The 20,053-nt window shown below is 44.0% G+C and overlaps 2 protein-coding genes across 2 annotated transcripts; both read right to left on the bottom strand.

Moving 5' to 3' along the window:
- Positions 1 to 4,620: 4,620 nt before the first annotated feature.
- Positions 4,621 to 13,044, bottom strand: LOC106652421 (brain-specific homeobox protein-like). Its single transcript, XM_014371346.2, has 5 exons — positions 12,858 to 13,044; positions 11,939 to 12,348; positions 9,990 to 10,166; positions 9,583 to 9,877; positions 4,621 to 5,100 (listed from the first exon to the last, which is right to left on the bottom strand). The coding sequence occupies exons 1-5, from the start codon at positions 12,898 to 12,900 to the stop codon at positions 4,688 to 4,690; spliced, it is 1,338 nt and encodes a 445-aa protein (XP_014226832.2). The 5' UTR covers positions 12,901 to 13,044; the 3' UTR covers positions 4,621 to 4,687.
- A 3,788-nt stretch (positions 13,045 to 16,832) lies between these two features.
- LOC106652530 (toll-like receptor 13) lies at positions 16,833 to 19,955 on the bottom strand. The gene is made up of 5 exons (XM_014371537.2): positions 19,685 to 19,955; positions 18,144 to 18,678; positions 17,760 to 18,066; positions 17,530 to 17,691; positions 16,833 to 17,456 (listed from the first exon to the last, which is right to left on the bottom strand). Exons 1-5 carry the CDS (start codon positions 19,866 to 19,868, stop codon positions 17,121 to 17,123), a joined length of 1,524 nt encoding a protein of 507 aa, XP_014227023.1. The 5' UTR covers positions 19,869 to 19,955; the 3' UTR covers positions 16,833 to 17,120.
- Positions 19,956 to 20,053: the final 98 nt, after the last annotated feature.

The following is a 20,053-nucleotide window of genomic DNA, read 5'->3' as shown; positions in this document are numbered from 1 at the left end:
CTTGCATCGTAATAAAGCCACAGCCTGACGACGTCGTCGACGTGTTTGTCAAAAAAATTAATTACCGCATCAGATCCGAGCGATAGTCACGAAGTCGTTCTTTGCACGAGCCAACAGCAGCAGCTCGTATCGGCTGAATCGGCTGAATTATTACCTATATTATCGACGATTCTCATCTCAGCCGTGGTATATGCCCGCGCGGGGGGGAGCTCTTTCTCTCTCTCTCACTCACTCCGGGGGGCAGCAGACGAGAGGGTGGCTTCGCTCGTCTTTTCGTCGTGATCGCGCGCGCAGGTATATCAATGCGCGGATCGTCATTATTATAAAGTCGTCGTACACGGGCCATCTTTGCTCGTATCGAGCGCGCGGCTTAAACTTTTGTTCTCGTCTTGTAATAATAGCGGCGACAACACCGCACGATACCCAGCTTCTCTTCTATACACACACATACTTCCTATTATATAATGCTGTAAAATACTGCGCTGCTTCTTACGTACTATATTATATCGTATACATGCAGCTATAATATATACGTAGGGCACATGTGTACGAGCGATTCTTCTCCGGTGACGCTCTGGCTCGTATTATATACGAAGCGAAGAAAAAGCTCGAGTGGGCCCTCGTAAAATTCATTGCGCGCACACAGGGCCGTCAACAACGTTTAACACAAGTAAAGACTGAAGAAGCGACTCGACAGCCTACAGAGAGAGAGAGAGAGCAGCCACTCGTGTCCTTTATTTTTCTTGACACAAAAAATTTGTTTCTTTCTTTATTTTTCTCTTCTACTTGTTCTATCCGCCCTCGTCGACGACCTGCCTCTCGGTACTCTTACATAGTATGCAAGACACTTTGAATTTTGCATCGCAGACTGCACGGGGCGGCCCGAAGGGTCGAAGGCTTCCTCTACACAACGACACCCCCGTCCTATAGAGCTTGTTTCCTACTTACGAGCTGCAGTTTACGCGCCCGAAGAGAAGTATAAAGAGTTCTTCGGTATCGCGTGACTCGCGCGCGACGTTTACTTTATATTATTATATCGCCGTAATTTTTCGCCTCGCTTTTATTCGCGATTTTCCTAAATTGCGACGCTAGCCTCGACATCGCTCTGCTATATAGTATAGTCGAGAGATAAAGAGCTGCCTATCGCCGGGCCGCGCGGCGCACTAGACATAATGCGACACGCGTACGCCACGCGCGACGACGACGACTACGAGCCTCGATCCGGCGCTAATTGACTCGGCTGCTGCTGCTGCTGCACTCGTTGCTTTATATTGTATACGAGAGAGAGAGACGTGACTCTGAGCCCGCCTAGTGCCGGGGATTTAGCTCGCGCCACAGTCGAGCTTGCGGCCTCGACGTTTTTATATATATATCCACCCGCGCACCCGACGATTCCACGACTTAACGAGCGCGCAAGGCTCTGCTTGTGCTGCTGTTGGTGCTGCTGTAATACGAAACGCGACAAATGCGGCGACGAACTACTACTACCCCCATCGCAGTCGCGTAAATACATAAGCTCGGGACGCGCCGCGACGTCCACAGATTATCCTCGCTATATATATAAAAAGCCTCATTGCCTTTAATTGGGGATCAGCGCGCTTAAAGTTTGCGTAGAGTAAAGCATACACTACGCTGAGTTAATATATCTATGATAATTCCCGCCAATTTGTCGAAATTTGACGAAATCCGAAAGCGATACGACATGTTACGAGCGGACGCGTCGAGATGTTTTATTCGCTACTGCACTTGCGGGAAAGGTGAGCGGCGGTGCGGCGCTACGTCGTTATAATTGGAGCGTGGCAACTACACAGAAGAAGCACCGATCGTCGAGATGCTCACATAGCTTTCGAGATGGTCGTGATAAACGGCGAAATCGAAAGAAGACGAAGAAGACGACGAGGACTAGGATAAAAACGCGTAACAAGGGGCTGTAGACACGCGTGCGGGGTTGGTGCGCGAGACTCTATATATTGTGTGCACGGAAATCAAAGCCAAAGTTCAGCAAGAGGCAAGCAGCAATGACCATGTTATACGTTTCGCTACATATTCATTCGGCGTGTGCTTATTGAATTTTATTAAATTTCCGATTCAAAGCCAAGCCCCGAGTACAAGAGTCGACAGAGAGAAAGAGAGGGAGGAGATGGCCCGCGGGCTTATCGCTTTAGCGTCGGCCAATTGGGTCCGATTGATCCTCGACAGCTACGCACTGCTATACGTAGACGCGTGTCGCTCGCGATCGACCTACGCCCAACTCGTGTTATATACGTTCGTATGCAGTGGGTACTACTACTACGTATGTTTATGTGCACGGCACGGTGCATTCTTTAAAACGCGGCGCAGCGGCCACTTTGAGAGTCTGTCACCCCCTTGATGTAGTACACCGAGAATCAAGTCGAACAAAGCGCTGCAGCACCTATAATATACACGTGTATAAAGCTACTAAAGCGAGGCAACAGCTATGCCCCGTGTGTCGCGTGTGTACATTAGGCGCCCAATTGGACGCCACTTTTGTGCTCCGCGATAATCATTGATTACAAGCCAGATGCTCTTATTCTCTCTCTCTCTATGTTATATAGCTCTCGCTCTCTTTATCTAGCCCCCCTATCAAAATAATAATGAAAATAAATGGAATACGCCCACTAAATTTAGCTTAATTCAGTCTCCCCCTCCCTCCTACCCTCCATTGGCGCGCACCTCTATGTATATAGCTATAGCAATGCCAGGCTGTATACGTGTGTAAGGGCTAAATGTATGCATGTGCGCGTGTGCCCCGATGTACCTGGCGTCGCTTCTGCTGCCTGGGAGCCGAGGGCAGCTATACGCTCATTGTACGTGCCTTTATTTCATTATTTTCGCCGCATTCCACGCCACGGATGGCTGAACGCGCCCAGCATCACCAACGGCAGCAGCAGCAGCTTCGTAGCCTTTCGCCTCTCTCTCTCTCTTTATCTCTCCATCTCTTTTTCGCTTGTCGTCGCCGCCGCTCTTCACGGGCATGAAGGGGATTACGAACCCCTTAATAATAACACTCGTCGCGTCTCGATTATACATAGCTACCTATAGCATACATTATATACATATATACTTTGCGTACAATAGAGAGATAGGATATATAGACATCCCATCGTGTCGCATGTCCCTTTGCTGCCTCTGTAGCCGCCGCCGCCAGCTCGATACCGTGCGCAGCTTCCGGCCCTTCGACGGCTATATATATGCGCGGCTTATTGCAGGCTGCCGCGCGCAAGTACGCAAGTGCGCAAGTGCGCGCGCGACACTCGACAATCTCTCCACTATATACGCGTAAGCTCTCGACTCTCTCTCTCTCACTCACTCTCTGTCGATTGGCCCCCGCCGCGTATTTCCGCTATTTCCGTAATTCTATACATCTCCATGGCTTCCAATAGCCCCGACCACGACGACGAGAGCTTTAAGCTCGCTCGCGCGCATTGCTTTACTCGCTGACTCGACTCGCGCGAGCGCGCACGATCCCGACTTTCGATTGTGTCTTCAATTAAATGTATAAAATCGCTGCTGCATTGTTCAGCGGGGGCAGGTGCTTTTATTTCTTTGTACGATACTTTATTACGAGGCACTGTTATACCGATGGGTCGTGTGCCGATGCAGAAAACAAGGCCCCTTACTACCTCCCTTCTTACCGCAATAATCAAGTAGTGGGACAGCTTTTACGACCAACTCGGATCTTTACAGCTTTATTGGCTATTCTATCTACTCACCTTTTATTCGAAGACGGTCGCGTCTCATCTGCTGCTGCCTCCGCGGTTCCAATGACTTTCTTTCAAGCTCTGCAATCTTTAATAGATACATGAATATCAAATTTAAATAAATTTATACAAAAGACATTCAATGTGTCAAACCGAACGAAATATATTTTCACTTACTTACATATATTTATATTTTTTTATACTTATGTCGTACGACTAATATTATGTATAATAAATAAAACAGAGTAATAATAATCAATTGCTGAAATTGCACTGATTGCAACGTCTCCGTGACTCGCACGCGCGAACAACTTAGAATCGAGCTTGTGATTAATGGAAAAATAAAATATTAAAGAGCGAGTCAAGTTGACTTCATTATTGCCGATTGACTCTGTATTCAGGCTCGCTTGAAAAACAATGAATTCAATCCTTACGCGTAAGTCAGACTGACAATTAAGAGATTGGTCTGAGAATTGCACAACAGATATTTGAATTTTCTTTTCGTCATTAAAGGTCAGTCCGATCATGCACAAATGTTGCCACTTGTTATATACATTGTAAGCCTTTGCGTACTTGACTAATGACTAGGGCATTATGAGAATTACATTTTTGGTTGCTCATCCGCGTGGTGATATAAAGTCTGGCGTTGCGATTCCGATCGACTTACAATTATTTATGATTAAGAATTCGATCGACCATTTTTGAATTTCCAATTGAAAAAAAATCCTATCCACGTATGTCCGAGAGCTCATTTAAACATGTGCGTATAGAAAAGCTCCACAAGAGACAATATGGTCTTAATCTTCCTTTTTTTTACGTATAAATTATATTCCGTATTTTATTATTTTATATATTACATGATATCGGACACAAGCGTATTTATATAATATGGCTCGTTTTCAGGCGTACACGCGTATATGTGACTATAACGGCAGCAGCAGGCACGACGCATATCATCATCAGTATCAGCGGTGAAGCCGCTGCAAGTGCGCCAGTCCAATGACCTGCTGATGCAAGTTGTGTTGCTGCTGCTGTTGTTGCTGTTGCTGATGGTGATTGAGATGATGCTGTTGTTGCTGATGATGATGATGATGATGATGGTGATGATGCAGGCTGTGTTGGTGAGGCTGCAGAGGTCGAGGGTGATTCAGATGCACGGCCGCCGCGCTGCTTTGATCTTTGGACGAGAGGCCACCGCCGCCCGGTGTCGTGGGCGAGCGCCGACGCAGTTGCTGCTGCTGGGCCGACTTGATGGAGCCGGGGCTCTCGTCGCCGAGCACGTCGATCTCGTCCTCGTCCGTGTCGTCGGCCAGTCCGTCGCTCGAGTCGTGGCTCTCGCGGTCCAGCTGGCCGCTCAGCGAAAAGTCCACCGGTCGCTCTGTCCGTCGTGTACATGCAACACAACAATAATACGATCGCGACGATCGCGCCTTGGTCAACGAGTCGATGCTTTACGAGTTTAAATCGTATGCGTCGTATGTTATAGCTTATACGCATGCATAATAGATACTCGTGCCTTGCATTATATGGTATAGATCGAATTCAATCAGGGCCCGATTGAGCCACAATTACCGAGCCTTTGGCCGAAGACACGCGCGCCTATGTGTATATTATCGCATATAGGGGGCTGCTACCTCTTGTTTGCAGCGGCAAAGTGGCTGGTTGCAGCCTATATAGTAAGATGTAGCTCTCTCTCTCGCTCTCTCTTTTGGGCTCGAAAGTGCACGTCGTTCCTACATGTATACGTACATGTACTACAAGTACGAGCATAAGTGATTTAGGATGGCCACGCCCGCGCCATCTTCGACTCGACTTCGTTTTATATATAATATACGACTTGGACGAGTCTTGGACGCGTATGTACGTGTGCGCGCACGATTGCTTCGAGAACGCCGCCAAGACGTTCCGCAGAGACGTTAGACGCTAAACGTTAGAAGCTGCTGCTGCTGCTGCTGCTGGTACAGTACTTACGTGCTGCAAAATTGCCGCACCAACGCTAGCTCGAATAAAAGCCCCGGTTAAATTCGGCCTTTGATATGTAGTACGCGCGCACTTTAATCGAGGTCCGGTCTAATGATTTATTTTACCGTATAGTCGTGTAGTGACAGCTGTCGCGCATATGCAACTGAATCAACTGCCTTGTAAGTATATTTATTATTCTCAAAAGCGCTGACCTTTCACGCCTTTTCTTTTATATCGTATACTAGACTCTTCATCAGTTCGCTATGCGTGGAATCAATTTTTGATTTCTCATTTTCCCGTATGCAACATTGATAGAAAATTTTTTACTAGTTTTATTAGACAAGAGATACATAATGTTATTTTTCCAATAATATGAATTGTAATGACTTTGTTTTGACCATTGATAATTTCGAAATTCGAGGAAAACTAGTGAAGAGCACAGAGCTGAGCTCGTTCTGTTGTTTACTTCGTGCGTCGTCGTAAAACCACGTTTTTCAGTACTTCATTGTTCATATCTTTTGAACCGTTTGAGTCTCCAACTTGAAATTTTATACAGACCTTTGTTATTAGATTACCTTTCGATTGAGATAGCTTCGAACAAAATCGAAGGGGGTAAATTTGCCGAAAAATTGAGTTAACTTTGAAGTCAATTTTCTCCATGAAAATTAACTTTTTTTGAAAAACTGATACCACCATTGGAAAGAACAGACAAAAATCTATCGGAATGCATGTGTGCAATATTTTTCCAGGCCCAATTGCGCCAGCCACGGCGAGTTAGAAAAGTTGCGATACATTAAAAAATGACCCGCGCGGGCGTACCGTCTGGTCGAGCGTGGAATACGTCATATATGCAGTGAGTGCTAGACGTGAAGAATTTTGCTATTTATACGAAAATGATGGTCGGTTGCGCTTTTCTTTATATAAATTAATAAATGACCACAGCCTTTTTCCCAGTGCCGAAGATAAAATATTTTTTTTTAAATATGCTTTGGACAAAAAACAACAGAACATAATGGAAGCTCTCGATAATTTTGATATACACGAGTTCATATTCGAAGATGGAAAGTCTGCTGTGCATTATTTAGCTGAAGGATTCGAATCGACGCAGAAAAGGAAGATAAAGATAACCAATAGATCTCTCATTGAAGATATGTTTCTGAACCCTCCACAGCAAGATTTCTCTCCATATTATTTCCGAAAAAACTACTGAGACGCTCATGGTTACACGTACTTTCACGCAGCCTGCATGGTGGCCGATGTAAGAACTGTGAGGAAATTTTTGAGCGAAGGCGTGAGCGTCAATCTTGACATGTACCAGTCGATGAGCTCGTTAAAATTCTCATCGATAGCGGAGCCAATCTGGAGGCGCGAAATCGTTACGGAGATACTCCGCTGCAGTCGGCGGTGATGCGTTTCGACGTCGCCCTCACGAAGTCGCTCTTGGATCACGGAGTGTCACTGAGCAGTCTGAACGAGAAGCGAATGTTCATTCAACATTTCTCGTCGCTCGAATTGACGACGTACGCTTTGTCGTTGGACATTATCGAGGTGATGCAATTGTTGCAGTCGGCTGGATACAAAATGGATTTCCACACGAAACTCAGAATGGTCGAATGCTGGACAAGGATTCATGGTAACGATTTCGACCGTATGTTAGTGAAAGATACCAGTGAGTCATATTATTTAGCTGGTGATAAGAATCAAGATGTCGATATTTTTGTTCAGATCGCTGATCAACTACTTCTTCACGACGAATTTGGCTTTTATATGAAACCAGAAGTTAAAGATTACATGAGCAAACAATGCGAGCAGTTAAGATCAAAAATTCCAAATTTCTGGCGCAACTATAGACTCCCATCATGGATAACAACAGAGGAAGAGGAAGAAGATTATGAATATTTTCGAATGACCAAAGGGGAAGAAGTTGAGAAAATAAAAAACATCAAGATAACCAAAGACGTCTCGCTCCATTAACTTTGTGAAATGAACTACAACGAGGGTTACTCGATATTGAAGAACATAAAAAATTGGCGTGTCCCACAAATGGATAACTTAACGTGTAGAAGTACATTCGCGAGATTCATTGTAAGGAGACACCTCTCAAACATTGCTATAAGGCTGATGTTGGATTTGGAATTTCTGTCAGCCGATCTTTTCATGACTGATTATTGCTCGTTGAATCTTCCGCACATCCTTCGCCTAAAAGTTGCAAAAAATATGGGTTACGAGGAACTATTTCGTCTGTTCGAGAAAATAAACGTTGATGAATTAGAAAAACTATGCGATAGTGTTGATCGCCCGAACCAGAATGGAACCATGGAACACAGAACCAGATTCGTTCGACTTGCATTATAAGATAGATGAAAAATTTTACCAATTATACAAAAATGTAACGAGAATCATAAAAGTCAATTTGACGATGGAATGAAGATGAATATCATGAGTTCCTACAATGTAAAAACAATATTTAAGTTTTGTAAAAGTTAATACACTTTTGGAGAAAAATTAAGTTTATTATTACTTAATATCCAAACCGTTTTTTACAAGTCCGATTTAACTGTAACAACAACGATTACGCGATCTTGTGTCTAACGCGTGTTTTCTTTCTCCATTTACGGTACTAATTGTTATACTCGCGTGCCTTGATGTCTTTTTTTTCGCAAGACAGAAGGGTAATTTGATTTTACGAAATATAAAATCAATGTTTCAGCGTCTTAAAAGTCACAAGTAAAGTTCTTCGATCGTAATGAGATGATTTTTGTACTTAAAAGGTGAATTTTGTAGCTTTAAAATATTCCTTTTGAATTTGTTGAAATATTAATTGTGAATATTTCTAAATGATTTTATGGCGTTTTAATGGGCAATTCCTAAGGACAGATTACATTATGGACAAGAAAAATTAAACATCAGAAGTAGAGTAAAAACTATACGTACAATAGTACTTATAAAAATCATTTTTCCTTTTTTTAAACATACCATAAAATTTCATAAAACTATTAATGTTAGAAAGTCATTATTTCTTCTTTTTTTTACACAAAATCAATAATTGACTATTTAATATGATTATCAATTTGATAGCTAAATAATAATATAATTTATCGTTAATAAATGAACTCAATAAACATTAGTACGTGATTACTACAAAAGAAATTAAGTTTGACAATTTTTTGAAAATCATGGAATTAAATATTCAACTTTAAAAATTTTCAAGCTTTCGATTAATGGAATCAATTTTCTAATGTTAACACCATTATCATTCAGAGACATTACTGATCCAATAAGTTTTTTTTGCTTTATCGATTTGTTTACGTGATGAGAAAAGAGATTGATTACACACAAAGCTAAAGAGATGTATTCACTTCTAAAATCAAACTTTTAACAATCAAACGTAACGATGATTTGCGATCACACAGAAGTCGTAATGTTTGTGTGCCGTAATCTCAATACTGGAGACCCAATATTAATACAGAAAATAATCTCAAGTTACATTCTCGAATTGAAATTGTAAGGCACAAACGAAATAAAATAGCGATGGTGGGTTTATGATCGCACTTAACTTTCTCGATGAATGTAATTACCATGCTTTACAAGTATCTTATTATTTTCCCGAAGTCGGTATTTGCACGAATGATTAAAAAAGTAGAAGAGAAACATTGGCAAATTTTGTACGCAGCGAGTTGATGATTACGATATAATACGATTGATTAAAGTATCTAATTATTTCTTCGAATTTCGAACCATTTTTTATAGATTTAACGCTATATAATATACTGTTATCTCTGTTGTCAATTTATTTGGGGCAAGCAAAGCAAAAAGAGAGCGAGACAGTCGCAATTGGCACGAATAAATTTAAAGCAACGATCATAATAATAGTAAGATGCGACTAGTGTCAACTCACCGGCCGGAGAGCGAGCGACGCCGCCCACGCCGGACACGTTCGTGCCGCCCGAGGTCGAGCTGCCGGCCGAGTTCTGGCTGGAGTTGGTCTGCGACGAGGCACCGCCACCGCCGCCGCCCTGGTTGAGCTTGCGCAGCTGCTTCTTGTGTTTCATGCGTCGATTCTGGAACCAGGTCTTGACCTGCGTCTCGGACAGATTGAGCGCCGCCGCGAGCTCGACGCGCTCCGGCGTGCTGAGGTAGCGTTGCGCCTCGAATCTCGCCTCGAGGCCGGCCAGCTGGTGATCGCTGAACACCTGTTCGCGAGAGGACAAAGAGCAGTCGCCGTAATGGCAATCGTAGTTGCGTTACTTTTCGAAGCAACCAATATTTATTCGTTGTAAAATGTAAGCCTCATTGGGTACGAACCGTCCTAGCTTTGCGCCGACGGCAGTGCTTGAGCGCGGCGAGCTCGCTGACGCCGGGTACGACGCCGACGCCCATACCGGCGCCACCGAACAGAGGCCCGAGGAAGAAGGCCGCCGCCGCACCGGGTGGTGCCGTCGGATAGGCCGGCAGCAGATTGTTGATGGCGAACTGTTGGTACTGCATAAATGTTCGAAAAATTATTCATTTTCTCAGTTACAAATACGTCGGTGCGCGAATAATGACGGGCGATAATCAGCAAACTATTCAATTTCGAAAACTTCGCACGCCTGCACCGTCACGAATGAATGGTAATCGAATTCATTCGGCCAACAATGAATACGGTAATTTTTCATCTTTGTTTTATTAATAAAAGAAATTGAGGAGAAAATTATAAGCAGCTTTGATAGAAATAATCAACATTAATAATGGTCTAATGGTCAACAAATTATACTATTTAAAATGTTAATTTCACGAAGATTCATTGGGTTATTTTTGAAGATTTTTTTTGTTTAAATTATGTTACTGATATTCAGCGCATTTGAAATGACTTGAAAATAATGATACAATTTTTTTACAAACATTTAGTCCAGTTTTCAGCCACTTTAAGTACAACTAATTTGATTCTCTACCGCTAGATGGCGAGTAATGTTATGTACAAAACTGCAAGTGGTAACAGCAGCGTTATGGCAATGTATACCAACTATGATGCCAATAAAAACTTACTAAACTAAACTAAACTGCAAGTGGTAAAGTTAAAATAATCGTATATAATGTTTTGAATACATTTCATTTTTATCTTATTTGAGATAGTTAGGTCCACTTCTGATGCCCCTTTTTTGTTCAAGCAACTTTTTCGTTGATCAAAAGCTGGCAAAAAAGTGTTGATTATTTCTACCAGAGAATCCAAGTTACATTCTGATAATACATCACGGCTGTTAACTTGAAGTTCAAATACTCGAGTCAAAAAGATTTGTCAAATAAAATAAAGTCGACATATTTCCTGTGATGTCCTATCTTTCGCTTGCGATTCAGAAAATAATTGGCCTACCTATCGAGGATTTTTCTCTATTTCATATACCGAGAGAAGGCCAATAGTGAAAATAGCAATATTCGATGAAAAAGTTATACAAAATCAACTTGTGTCGGTTTTCTCAACAAAAATAATAGTATATTTTGTAACAAGTGCGCGAAGCAGTTGACTCATCCAGGAGTTGTTTTCACCCGAGCGTAGCGAGGGTGCAAAGATTCCTGGGTGAGTCAATTTCCTCGCGGACTAGTTGCAAACGATATTTTTTAACTCTGCTTGCGAGAAACTAGGGTTTTCTGACGCTTTAAGGTTAGAAAACCCGTGATTCGCGCATGCAGTGTTAAAAAAAAAATTTCCGTCGGTCTCTTTTACAGCAATGTGAATTTTTCGTTTAAATATGATTCAAATTTCGTTCTATTCAAAATCTAGTTTAGCGTTTTCAGTAATTGAAGAGAATTATTCGAGGTGCATGATTTGTTTTTTAATAAAAAAGACTCCGTGGTGTAAAAGCGCAAGGACTGATTCACCGACGAATGGATCGTACATAAATTCGCTATTTGATTACGGAATTGCTCGACAGTAGCGAAGATACGATTAACAAATTGCAAATCTAATCCCAAAAATCAGATTTAATCTTGACTCGGCGTTGAACGAGTAGCTAAGAAAATAATAAGATTTCCACTTATTCAAATGATATGAATAAACTTGCAAAAATTGTATTATTTCGTGCGTAATATAGAATGGATAACATCAATGCACTTGGCTTACGAGCGTATGTGTTATTAGTAGCTTATACAATGAATGTAATTTTTAATATTGGAGAATACCTAAAGTCTAGAGCTATTTCACAAAATTGAAAATTTTCTAAATTCTTTTATTCGCACATAATCGAAGATGCGCGTTTGCGAGTACTACGACTTACCGCATGAGATTGACTTTGGTGCGACGAGGTCAAGCTGTGATGCGGATGCGTCGACGAGGACGACGACGACAAATGATGATTGCTCGCGTGGCTGATATTGTTGTTGTTGTGATTATTGCTGGAGGCGTCGCTGCCGTGGTGGCCGCCGCTGCTGTCCCGGTTGTTGCCGTTCGGCGCCGTGGTCGAGCTCGCGGCCGACACGGCGGCCACCGCGGCGGCTACGGCGACGGCCGCGCTGCCCTTGGACAGGATGTCCTCGATGAGAAAGGAGGTGCGGCCGGCAGCCGCCGACGAGCTGCTGCCCCCGTGACCGGCGCTGCTGCTCGGGTAGGCTCGCTGGATTTGTTGCTGCTGCTGTTGCTGCTGTTGCTGCTGCTGCTGCTGTTGCTGACAAGATGGCTGCATCGCTTCTGAACGAGTACAATTTCATTACCAGGATTTTTTTTGCGAATTGCGTAAATAGTTAATTTGCTAGGAAGACACGTTGTAGAGCGCTCAACGAACTGTGGAGCTTGCGACCAGTATAAAAGCTCGTCAGGGTGTGCGCAATCAATAAATCGCATCGAAGATTGGAGAGAGCAATTGCTATATCGCATGCACCTTCAACAAAGCTTCAACTGCTTTTTAGCGTGAAATCTTCTTTTTTTTTAATGAGGATATCACTTTTTTTGCGTTCGGTAACTTTTTCAAAAGAGTAATTTGCGCTTGCGGCACTTTTGTCGATATAATTCACTCAGATTACTCTTTGAAAACCCGTGGAAAAAAGTTTAAATCGTGTTTCCGTAGCTTTTTATAAAGTACAATATGCTACTCTATAACGCGATGAATTTTATTCTTTTGGATTTGAAGTATGTATACTAGATACGGAAGCAAATTACACAGTTGAAGTCGCTCGTATAGCTGAAAGTTGAATAATTACCCTTGGTTATCATATTGAGCCGACAATCCAAATCCAGCAGCATAAGAATCGAGGATGAAACGGCCAAAGTCGACGCACTTTGTACACCACGTAATGTATCTAACTAATAAAGGATTTACACGAGAGCTCCTAGGCGAATCGACTTTCAGTCGAAGCACTCGGCACTGCGTCGCATCGAACGGGCGCTCACATATCTCGGAGCTTTTTTCGCGAGCTTGCACAACCGCACTCACTGGCGCGTCGATTATCCTCACTGCCGACTTATTATTATTATTATTATTATTATTATTATTATATTATCTGTCGCTCGACGACACGATGCGCTAGACGGACGATCGATCTGTGCAGCCCTGCTGTATAGAGCCCCTCCTCCCCCAGAAAGAGAGGCTGCACTCCGAGCGATGACCGGCTACGCTAATCTCGCGAGCTTTTTTCACTTTTGAAGGACTCACTTGGTTTAATCAAGGACCAATGCACGAAACACCGTCACTGGGATATTTTATACATGCTGCGGGAGTCCACTGCACACCACCGAACTTTGCGGAGACTCGAAGGCACGGCAAGAAAAGGCCAAAAGACAACGCTAGAGGAAGCGAGCGAGAGAGAGAGAGAGAGGTAAAGAGTGCAACCTATGAGGAGTATGAGTAACTGACGGAGGGAGCGAGGGAGACAGCAGGACGTCCCTCGGACGCGTCCTCGGCGCTCGAGCGCCGCGACCTCATCCCTTAAACGATCGTCGTCGTCGCGCAACACCAGCCAGACAATCAGTAGCAGCAGCAGAAACTTTTGTCGACGGCTAAAATATATATATCGTCGGTGCGAAACTTGAACTATCGACGACGACGACGAGATACACACGTGCCGGCTCGGCCGACCCGAGAGACTGCAAAAGCCAGTGACTATAGGAAAAGTTGGCGGCGCGCCGCATGCGCAGCGTAGGCCCGCGCGTCGATTGGCCGAGGCAGCTTCGGCGAGGAGGCCGTCGCTCGGCTCAGCTCGTCCCCTTCCCCCGGTCGGGCGCGACGTAGACGGTAGGTGTGTGCTGCGATGTAGCGAGGCCTCGAGCAGCTCCGCGCGCGGAGGGGGCGTATCCCACTCGGCGACGGTCCGCGTACTGTTATATATACTCGAGTATAGTCGTCGCCATGCGACGCACGGCACACGGCGCGATTAAATTGAGATATTCGCGGGCGCGACGTTTTACGCAGTCGTCGTTCGTCTTGGCGCTCGTTCGTTTTGCCAACGACGTATGTACATATACTGCCATCACGTCTGTAAACTGTCGGTGATTGCTCGTCTCCGATCGACGAATTGTCATTTGCCAACCTGCTTCGACGCTTTTTTCCTTACTGATCCGTGTGTGCCGTCGTTTGCTCTCGTATATTTTTGCTATCGCGGCCGACGATCTACAATTTATGAGCTTTTATGGATTTTATGTGTCAAACTAGCTCGTTGTCAGGGTGCTCGGTGCGCCTTTAATTAATTACTTTTTATTCGCTTATGATAGAGTAACATTTACATCAATGTGTAGTGAAATTTCTTCACATGAAAAGGAAGTAATAATTGTTATATTTTTAGGAAAAGTTGAGTATGCTAGCATAATGGTTTTTTGTACTAAATTTATATTAAAACTTATTGAAGTAAAAATTTATTGAAAATCTTCCTAGATCGAGTACAATGTCCTCTTTCTATAAATAATTCAATAGTTTAGCTATTCTTCGATGTATAGGTACAATTTATTAAAAGATGTAAAAAGAAATTATCATCTAGGATTTTGGATTCATCACGCTAATGTTTTCATGAAAAATTAAAAGAGTCTTTAAGTTTCGCTCGACCTTTGTCGAATGCGAGTGTATTTGTTTGGTATTTTTATACTCATCGCGTGCTTATATAACTTACCTAAATGCAGTAAACTTGATGTAATTTCATGAAAATCAAAATCAAGTTCAAAGTCACAAAAACTATAACGCAGAAGCGATAACGTTGCAGCAATGAAGCTTTCTTTCAAGTACGAATGTTCACAGCTCAAGATCATCGTGCACGAAGCAGAGACAAAGACTTGCAAGTCCAAGTGAGACAGTAGAATCTATGCTACGTAAAGAGGGAAATAAAAGACGTTGCTCATCGAGATGGCCGCGATCGTGTCGTACTTATAAATTAAATGCTCTATATAAGCTAGACGTGCGACCGGCGCGTGGCGTCGATCGAGTGCAGCAGCACACGCCACACACACACACCCACACTTGCACAAACACTCGCCATAATTGAGAAAGAGAGAGCGAGAGAGTGAAAGAGAGAGGAGCGTCGAGCTTGATTGGCGCGGAGTAGAGAGAAACTGGTGGCGAGCGAGAGCGATCGTCTAGTCAATTAACCGGGCGCGGCTAATTGCGTTACTCGCCTGGCCACCGCAATCTATGCTTCGCCACCGTATATATTCGGCATACACTGCACGGAGTCGTGCTGACCGCACTCCCACTCTGGCCGGCCCTCTTGCAGCGTCAGCAGCCTTGAGCCTTGGCCATCCACACTATGACGATGAGCAGCGGCGACCACCGGCCGGGGCTCTTTGTTGTCGTTGCTGCTGCTCGCACATATCCTTATCTGCCATCCTAACTAACGCTGCTGTGTACAAGCTAGTAATTATAATATGAATACGAGCTAGTGCCTATATACCTTCGACGACCCCCGAAATTACTGCTCGATCGATCGGTTAAACTCATTAAGATTGCCGTTCTCAGTTTACCCGGGTATACTCGCACACCGGCAGACTCAATGCGTGTAAACTCTCTGTGTTCTTTGGAGAGCATGTGCAGGTACAAACATAAGAGCATAGAGAAATGTGCGTTATTGTTGACGGTATAACGCACATAAGCTCACACGTTATAACTTTGTGCCAATGATAATTTTTCTTTCTATTATTCATAGCGACGTCTTTCACAAACAGTGTAGGGCGTTTCAGAATTTATCCCGTAATTTTCCATTGAAAAATCTGAGAACGACTAGCTTACTTTTTTCAACATTTTTCAAGGATGAATAATGAAGACTCGCGCAGAAAAGTTCTTTTCGCGCGACCTACCATGGAGCACGCTGCTTGAATGTATAATGACATTCCCAACCCGAATATTTTATTGCTTTTCAGCTCGATGATTGAACTCGCTTCAAATTAATTTTTCTACGCGAATTTATCATGTACAGTAGTGTTGAAGAAAAGAGGGTTTGAAAGCCATGCACGTTTGAAATTTTTTTACTGCAAGTATTCTGGGAGACATAATCACGAGTTTGTAAACCTGTTCTATTATTGAAAGACTTATATACAACTATTTTAACGTTACCACTTGCAGATTTACAGATGAAAGTATTCGCCACCTTGTGACGGCGTCTTAAAATAATATCATCATATTGAAATGGTTGACAACTGTTCTAAATTTTCTCAAACAATTAAATTATCATTTCAAGCCATTTACAAATGCGTTTCATACTTGCGAGATAAATGTAATAAAAAAAGTTGTTAAGAACAAACCAGGGCCATAACCAGCGGGGGGACGGGGGTTCTGACCCCCCGAAACTTTTGATTTTACCTTTTATACTAATGGTATTGGTAACCCAAGCTCCATAAGTAACCCAGATAACCCTCCCCCAAAAAAAAATTTTCTGGTTACGGCCCTGGAACAAACCAATAAATTGTTACAACATATTTAATAAAATTTTATATGGTCAGATGTCAGTCATCAGACTATCATTGATGTTAAGAATTTCAACCCAAAGAATACATTTTTTACTATCTTTCTACGATCCTTAGTTTAACAAATTTATAGCAAAATAAATCCAAAAAGTAAAGGCATGCACGAGATGCTTGTCGTAATATGCAATACGCACTCGGCTAGCATAAGCGCAATCGCTATACATTCATTTCTTGATCTGTTATCATATGTTATACTAGGAAGGCAGAAATAAGACGAAATAATGTGATGAATATTTTCTGAGTAAAATTTCAACGCAATGTTTATTTCGATATTAAAATATTTCCTAGCTGACACCAGCTCCTCTCTATCTTTGGCATTTACACGCAAATATAAAATCGGTCAAAGTTCTGTGATCGGCATAATTGTATACAAGTAATAACAAAGAATTTTTAATTATCATAATTAGAGCATAATCGACGTAAACGACCGGCTGCTCGTTTCCGACCATCGTCTCTTGGAACACACACAGACACACACACATACTACACATACTACACATACTCGTATACACACAAACAAATTACAAGTGGTTCTCCTCGCTGTAAGGCGGCGCCCTCCTGTAAAAAGCCCGAGAGAAGCTGGCCGGGCTCTGGCTGCCGACGAAGAAGAAGCCTCGCCTCCAGAACAGGTAGATGACGATGCAGACGGGTATGGCGACGAGCACCCCGACCAGCACGCCGACGAGCAGCATCGCGTCCTTCTCGGGCCGGGCGCCGTAGTAGTCGAGGCAGCGCAATTGCCGGCCACCGAGGGACTCCAGGCTCTTGCCGGCGTGCTCCGGCGGCTCCGAACACAGCAGCTTGCCGTACTCGTCGCCCATCAGACGCTTGCCTTCTTTCGCCAGCAGATCGCCGATCTGTCGGAGATAGAATATAAGATATAGTTGTTGCGCATTAAACGCGTGACTATAATTAAGGGATTGTACGTACGAAGTACTGATTCTCGCAGTCGCAGCTCCAGTTATTGCCGAGCGCGTGAAGCTCGTTCACGTCGTCCCATCGAGCGATCAAGCCAGATCGCAGATAGCGCAGCGCGTTCCCGGATATGTTGAGCGTCTTGAGTTTTGGCCACACGACGTAGCTCTCGTTGCTCTGTGAAAATCAAGCCAGTGTTATAGTAAAGCTGTCGTAATGCGAAAAAGGAAAGACCGATTTCTTACCTTCAACGCGAAGGCTTCTTCCTCGATCGAGGTGAGATTTTTGCAGCCCTCGATGACGAGAACTTGAAGATTTTGTAGATTCGACATGGCTCCGTTCGCAATTATCTTCAAATTGGTCATGTTCTTCAAGCTGAGAGAGGTCAAGCTTCGCATGACGGGGAACTTTTTGCGCGGCTCCACGGGGTCCTCTTTGAATACCTCGAACGGATTGTTGTCCAGGATAAGGCTCTCGATCCAGGGGGCATCGTCCAAGGCGGGAGGCAGATCGACAAACTCGTTGCCGGCCAGATTCAGCGTCTTCAAGTACCTATTTATGGAAGGGTCGACATTTATTGAACGTCGCTGAAAGCTTATAGTACACGAGAAGAATGAACGGTGTCGTACCTGAACGAGTGGAAAATCGCATCTTTGATCGTCTTGAGCTGACAGTAGGAGATGTCCAGGTACTCGAGATGGACCAAACCGGCGATGGATTGACCGGCATTCGGCGAGTCGAAATTTTCGAAAGGATTGTGCGACAGATCGAGGCGCTTCAGATTGTTCACGTGCTCGAAGATGTCGTGGTGCAGTGCGTGGAAGAGGTTCGAGGACAGATTGAGCGACTCGAGCTTGGCGAGCGGCTCGTAAGCGTTGGAGCTGTAGTTGCCCTCGAACGAGTTGGGACTGAAGTTTTCGTATTTGAGCAGGTTGTGGCTGAGATCGAGCTCGCTCAGGCCGTCGAGCAGCTTGAACGAGGCGCGCTCGATCTGGCCGATGCCGCAGCCACGGAGGGACAGACGCTCGACCTTGGCCGCGGGGAAGGCCTTCAGGCTCTTTATCTCGTTGTTGTCGAACGAGACCAGCTTCAGGACCTGAGTCGGCCACTCGTGATCTTGCAGATTGCTCTGCAGCTTGCGATTCGAGCAATCGACCGTGTCATCTGTAAAAGCGCAAATTATAGATTTTTTTAGGCTCTGTTATATTACATACATAGTTAAGGGAAATCGATGAAAAAAATGAGCATATTCAATAATTGGCTCGGGTGTGATATCGTTTTTTTAAGAAGTAAAGAATTAGCGTATCAATATACCGTGATGATTCACACGCTCATTTTTTCCATCGATGTATTCATAAATAGCTGAAGTGTAATATTGCAAAATAGGAAATGACTGCGGTATCGATAAAGCGATTATAATCCCGGACGTTGACTGTGTGTATGTGTGTCGCGAGTCGAGTCAGCGAGCGCGCAAAATAGCTCATCACTCGGTGTAGGATAAGTCGAGTTCCATGTAACGATTATACGCACGATAAACAAACTCGGCACGATACCAAAAGACAGCTTGTTTAACTAAAAAAACTCTATATTTTTTGGTGGGTGCAAAGTAAAAGTAGGTTGGCTGATTAAGGAGGATTCCTCGTTGCGCCAACTCAAGATATGCATTCAGTCCATCAGATTTTGCTGCACAAATAAAAAGTCCTTATTGACAACTTACTTTTACATCGCGTCCACAAAAATGGAGTCTCGTGTAGTCGCAATCGCTGTTTTCGTAGAATACAAACCAAATGTTTGTGCTTGTGTGTGTGTGTGTGTGTGTGTGTGTGTGTGTGTGAGTGTAACGGCACACGTTTTCACAAGTCAATTATAAAAGCAAAGGCCTAGAGCGTGAAAAGGTGCGTCACACTATCTATCAGCGAACACTCGACTGTTTATCTGTCGTTCCTTTGTTTTATCTACTCTGAAAAATCAATAATCTACCACGATTATAGACGCGCGACGCGCGTCCAGCTCATCGTCGAAGCTTTTGGCCACATTATTATACAAATATTTCGAAAGCGACGTGTTTAATTGTCGTTCGAGGCGTAGATCTCCGGTCGTCCACGGAGAGATCGGTTCGTATCGAAGAGAAATCGAACGCGAATCGGTTTTTATTCGACGGGCAACTCACCTGTGCAGTTGCAAACTTGGCAGACTTTGATCAGGGGCTGCTCCTGTGGTGCAGTAGTGTTGCTGCTGCTGCTGCTGTTGCTCGGCGCAGTAGCGGTCGCGTCGGCAGCATCGACCTGGTCATAGGCAGAGAAGGCCCACAGGCAGAGGCAAGCGACGACGATGAGAACGTCCGCCCGAGCCATGGCTATGTGCACACACACACACAAACACTTGCAAACACTCGAGAGAACAGAGGCGATTACGACGATCGACGAGCAGCAACGAGCCGAGACAGGTGACTGTGTGTCATTCTCCGACGCGTATACGCGCGAGGCCGCGACTGCCGACGCGATAAGGGGCTTCTTCTCGAGCGCTAGATAAGATAAGG

Source organism: Trichogramma pretiosum, unplaced genomic scaffold (assembly GCF_000599845.2).
Source record: "Trichogramma pretiosum strain Unisexual culture from Peru unplaced genomic scaffold, Tpre_2.0 scaffold26, whole genome shotgun sequence".
Taxonomy (NCBI): domain Eukaryota; kingdom Metazoa; phylum Arthropoda; class Insecta; order Hymenoptera; family Trichogrammatidae; genus Trichogramma; species Trichogramma pretiosum.
This window is presented reverse-complemented; position numbering and strand designations above follow the sequence as displayed.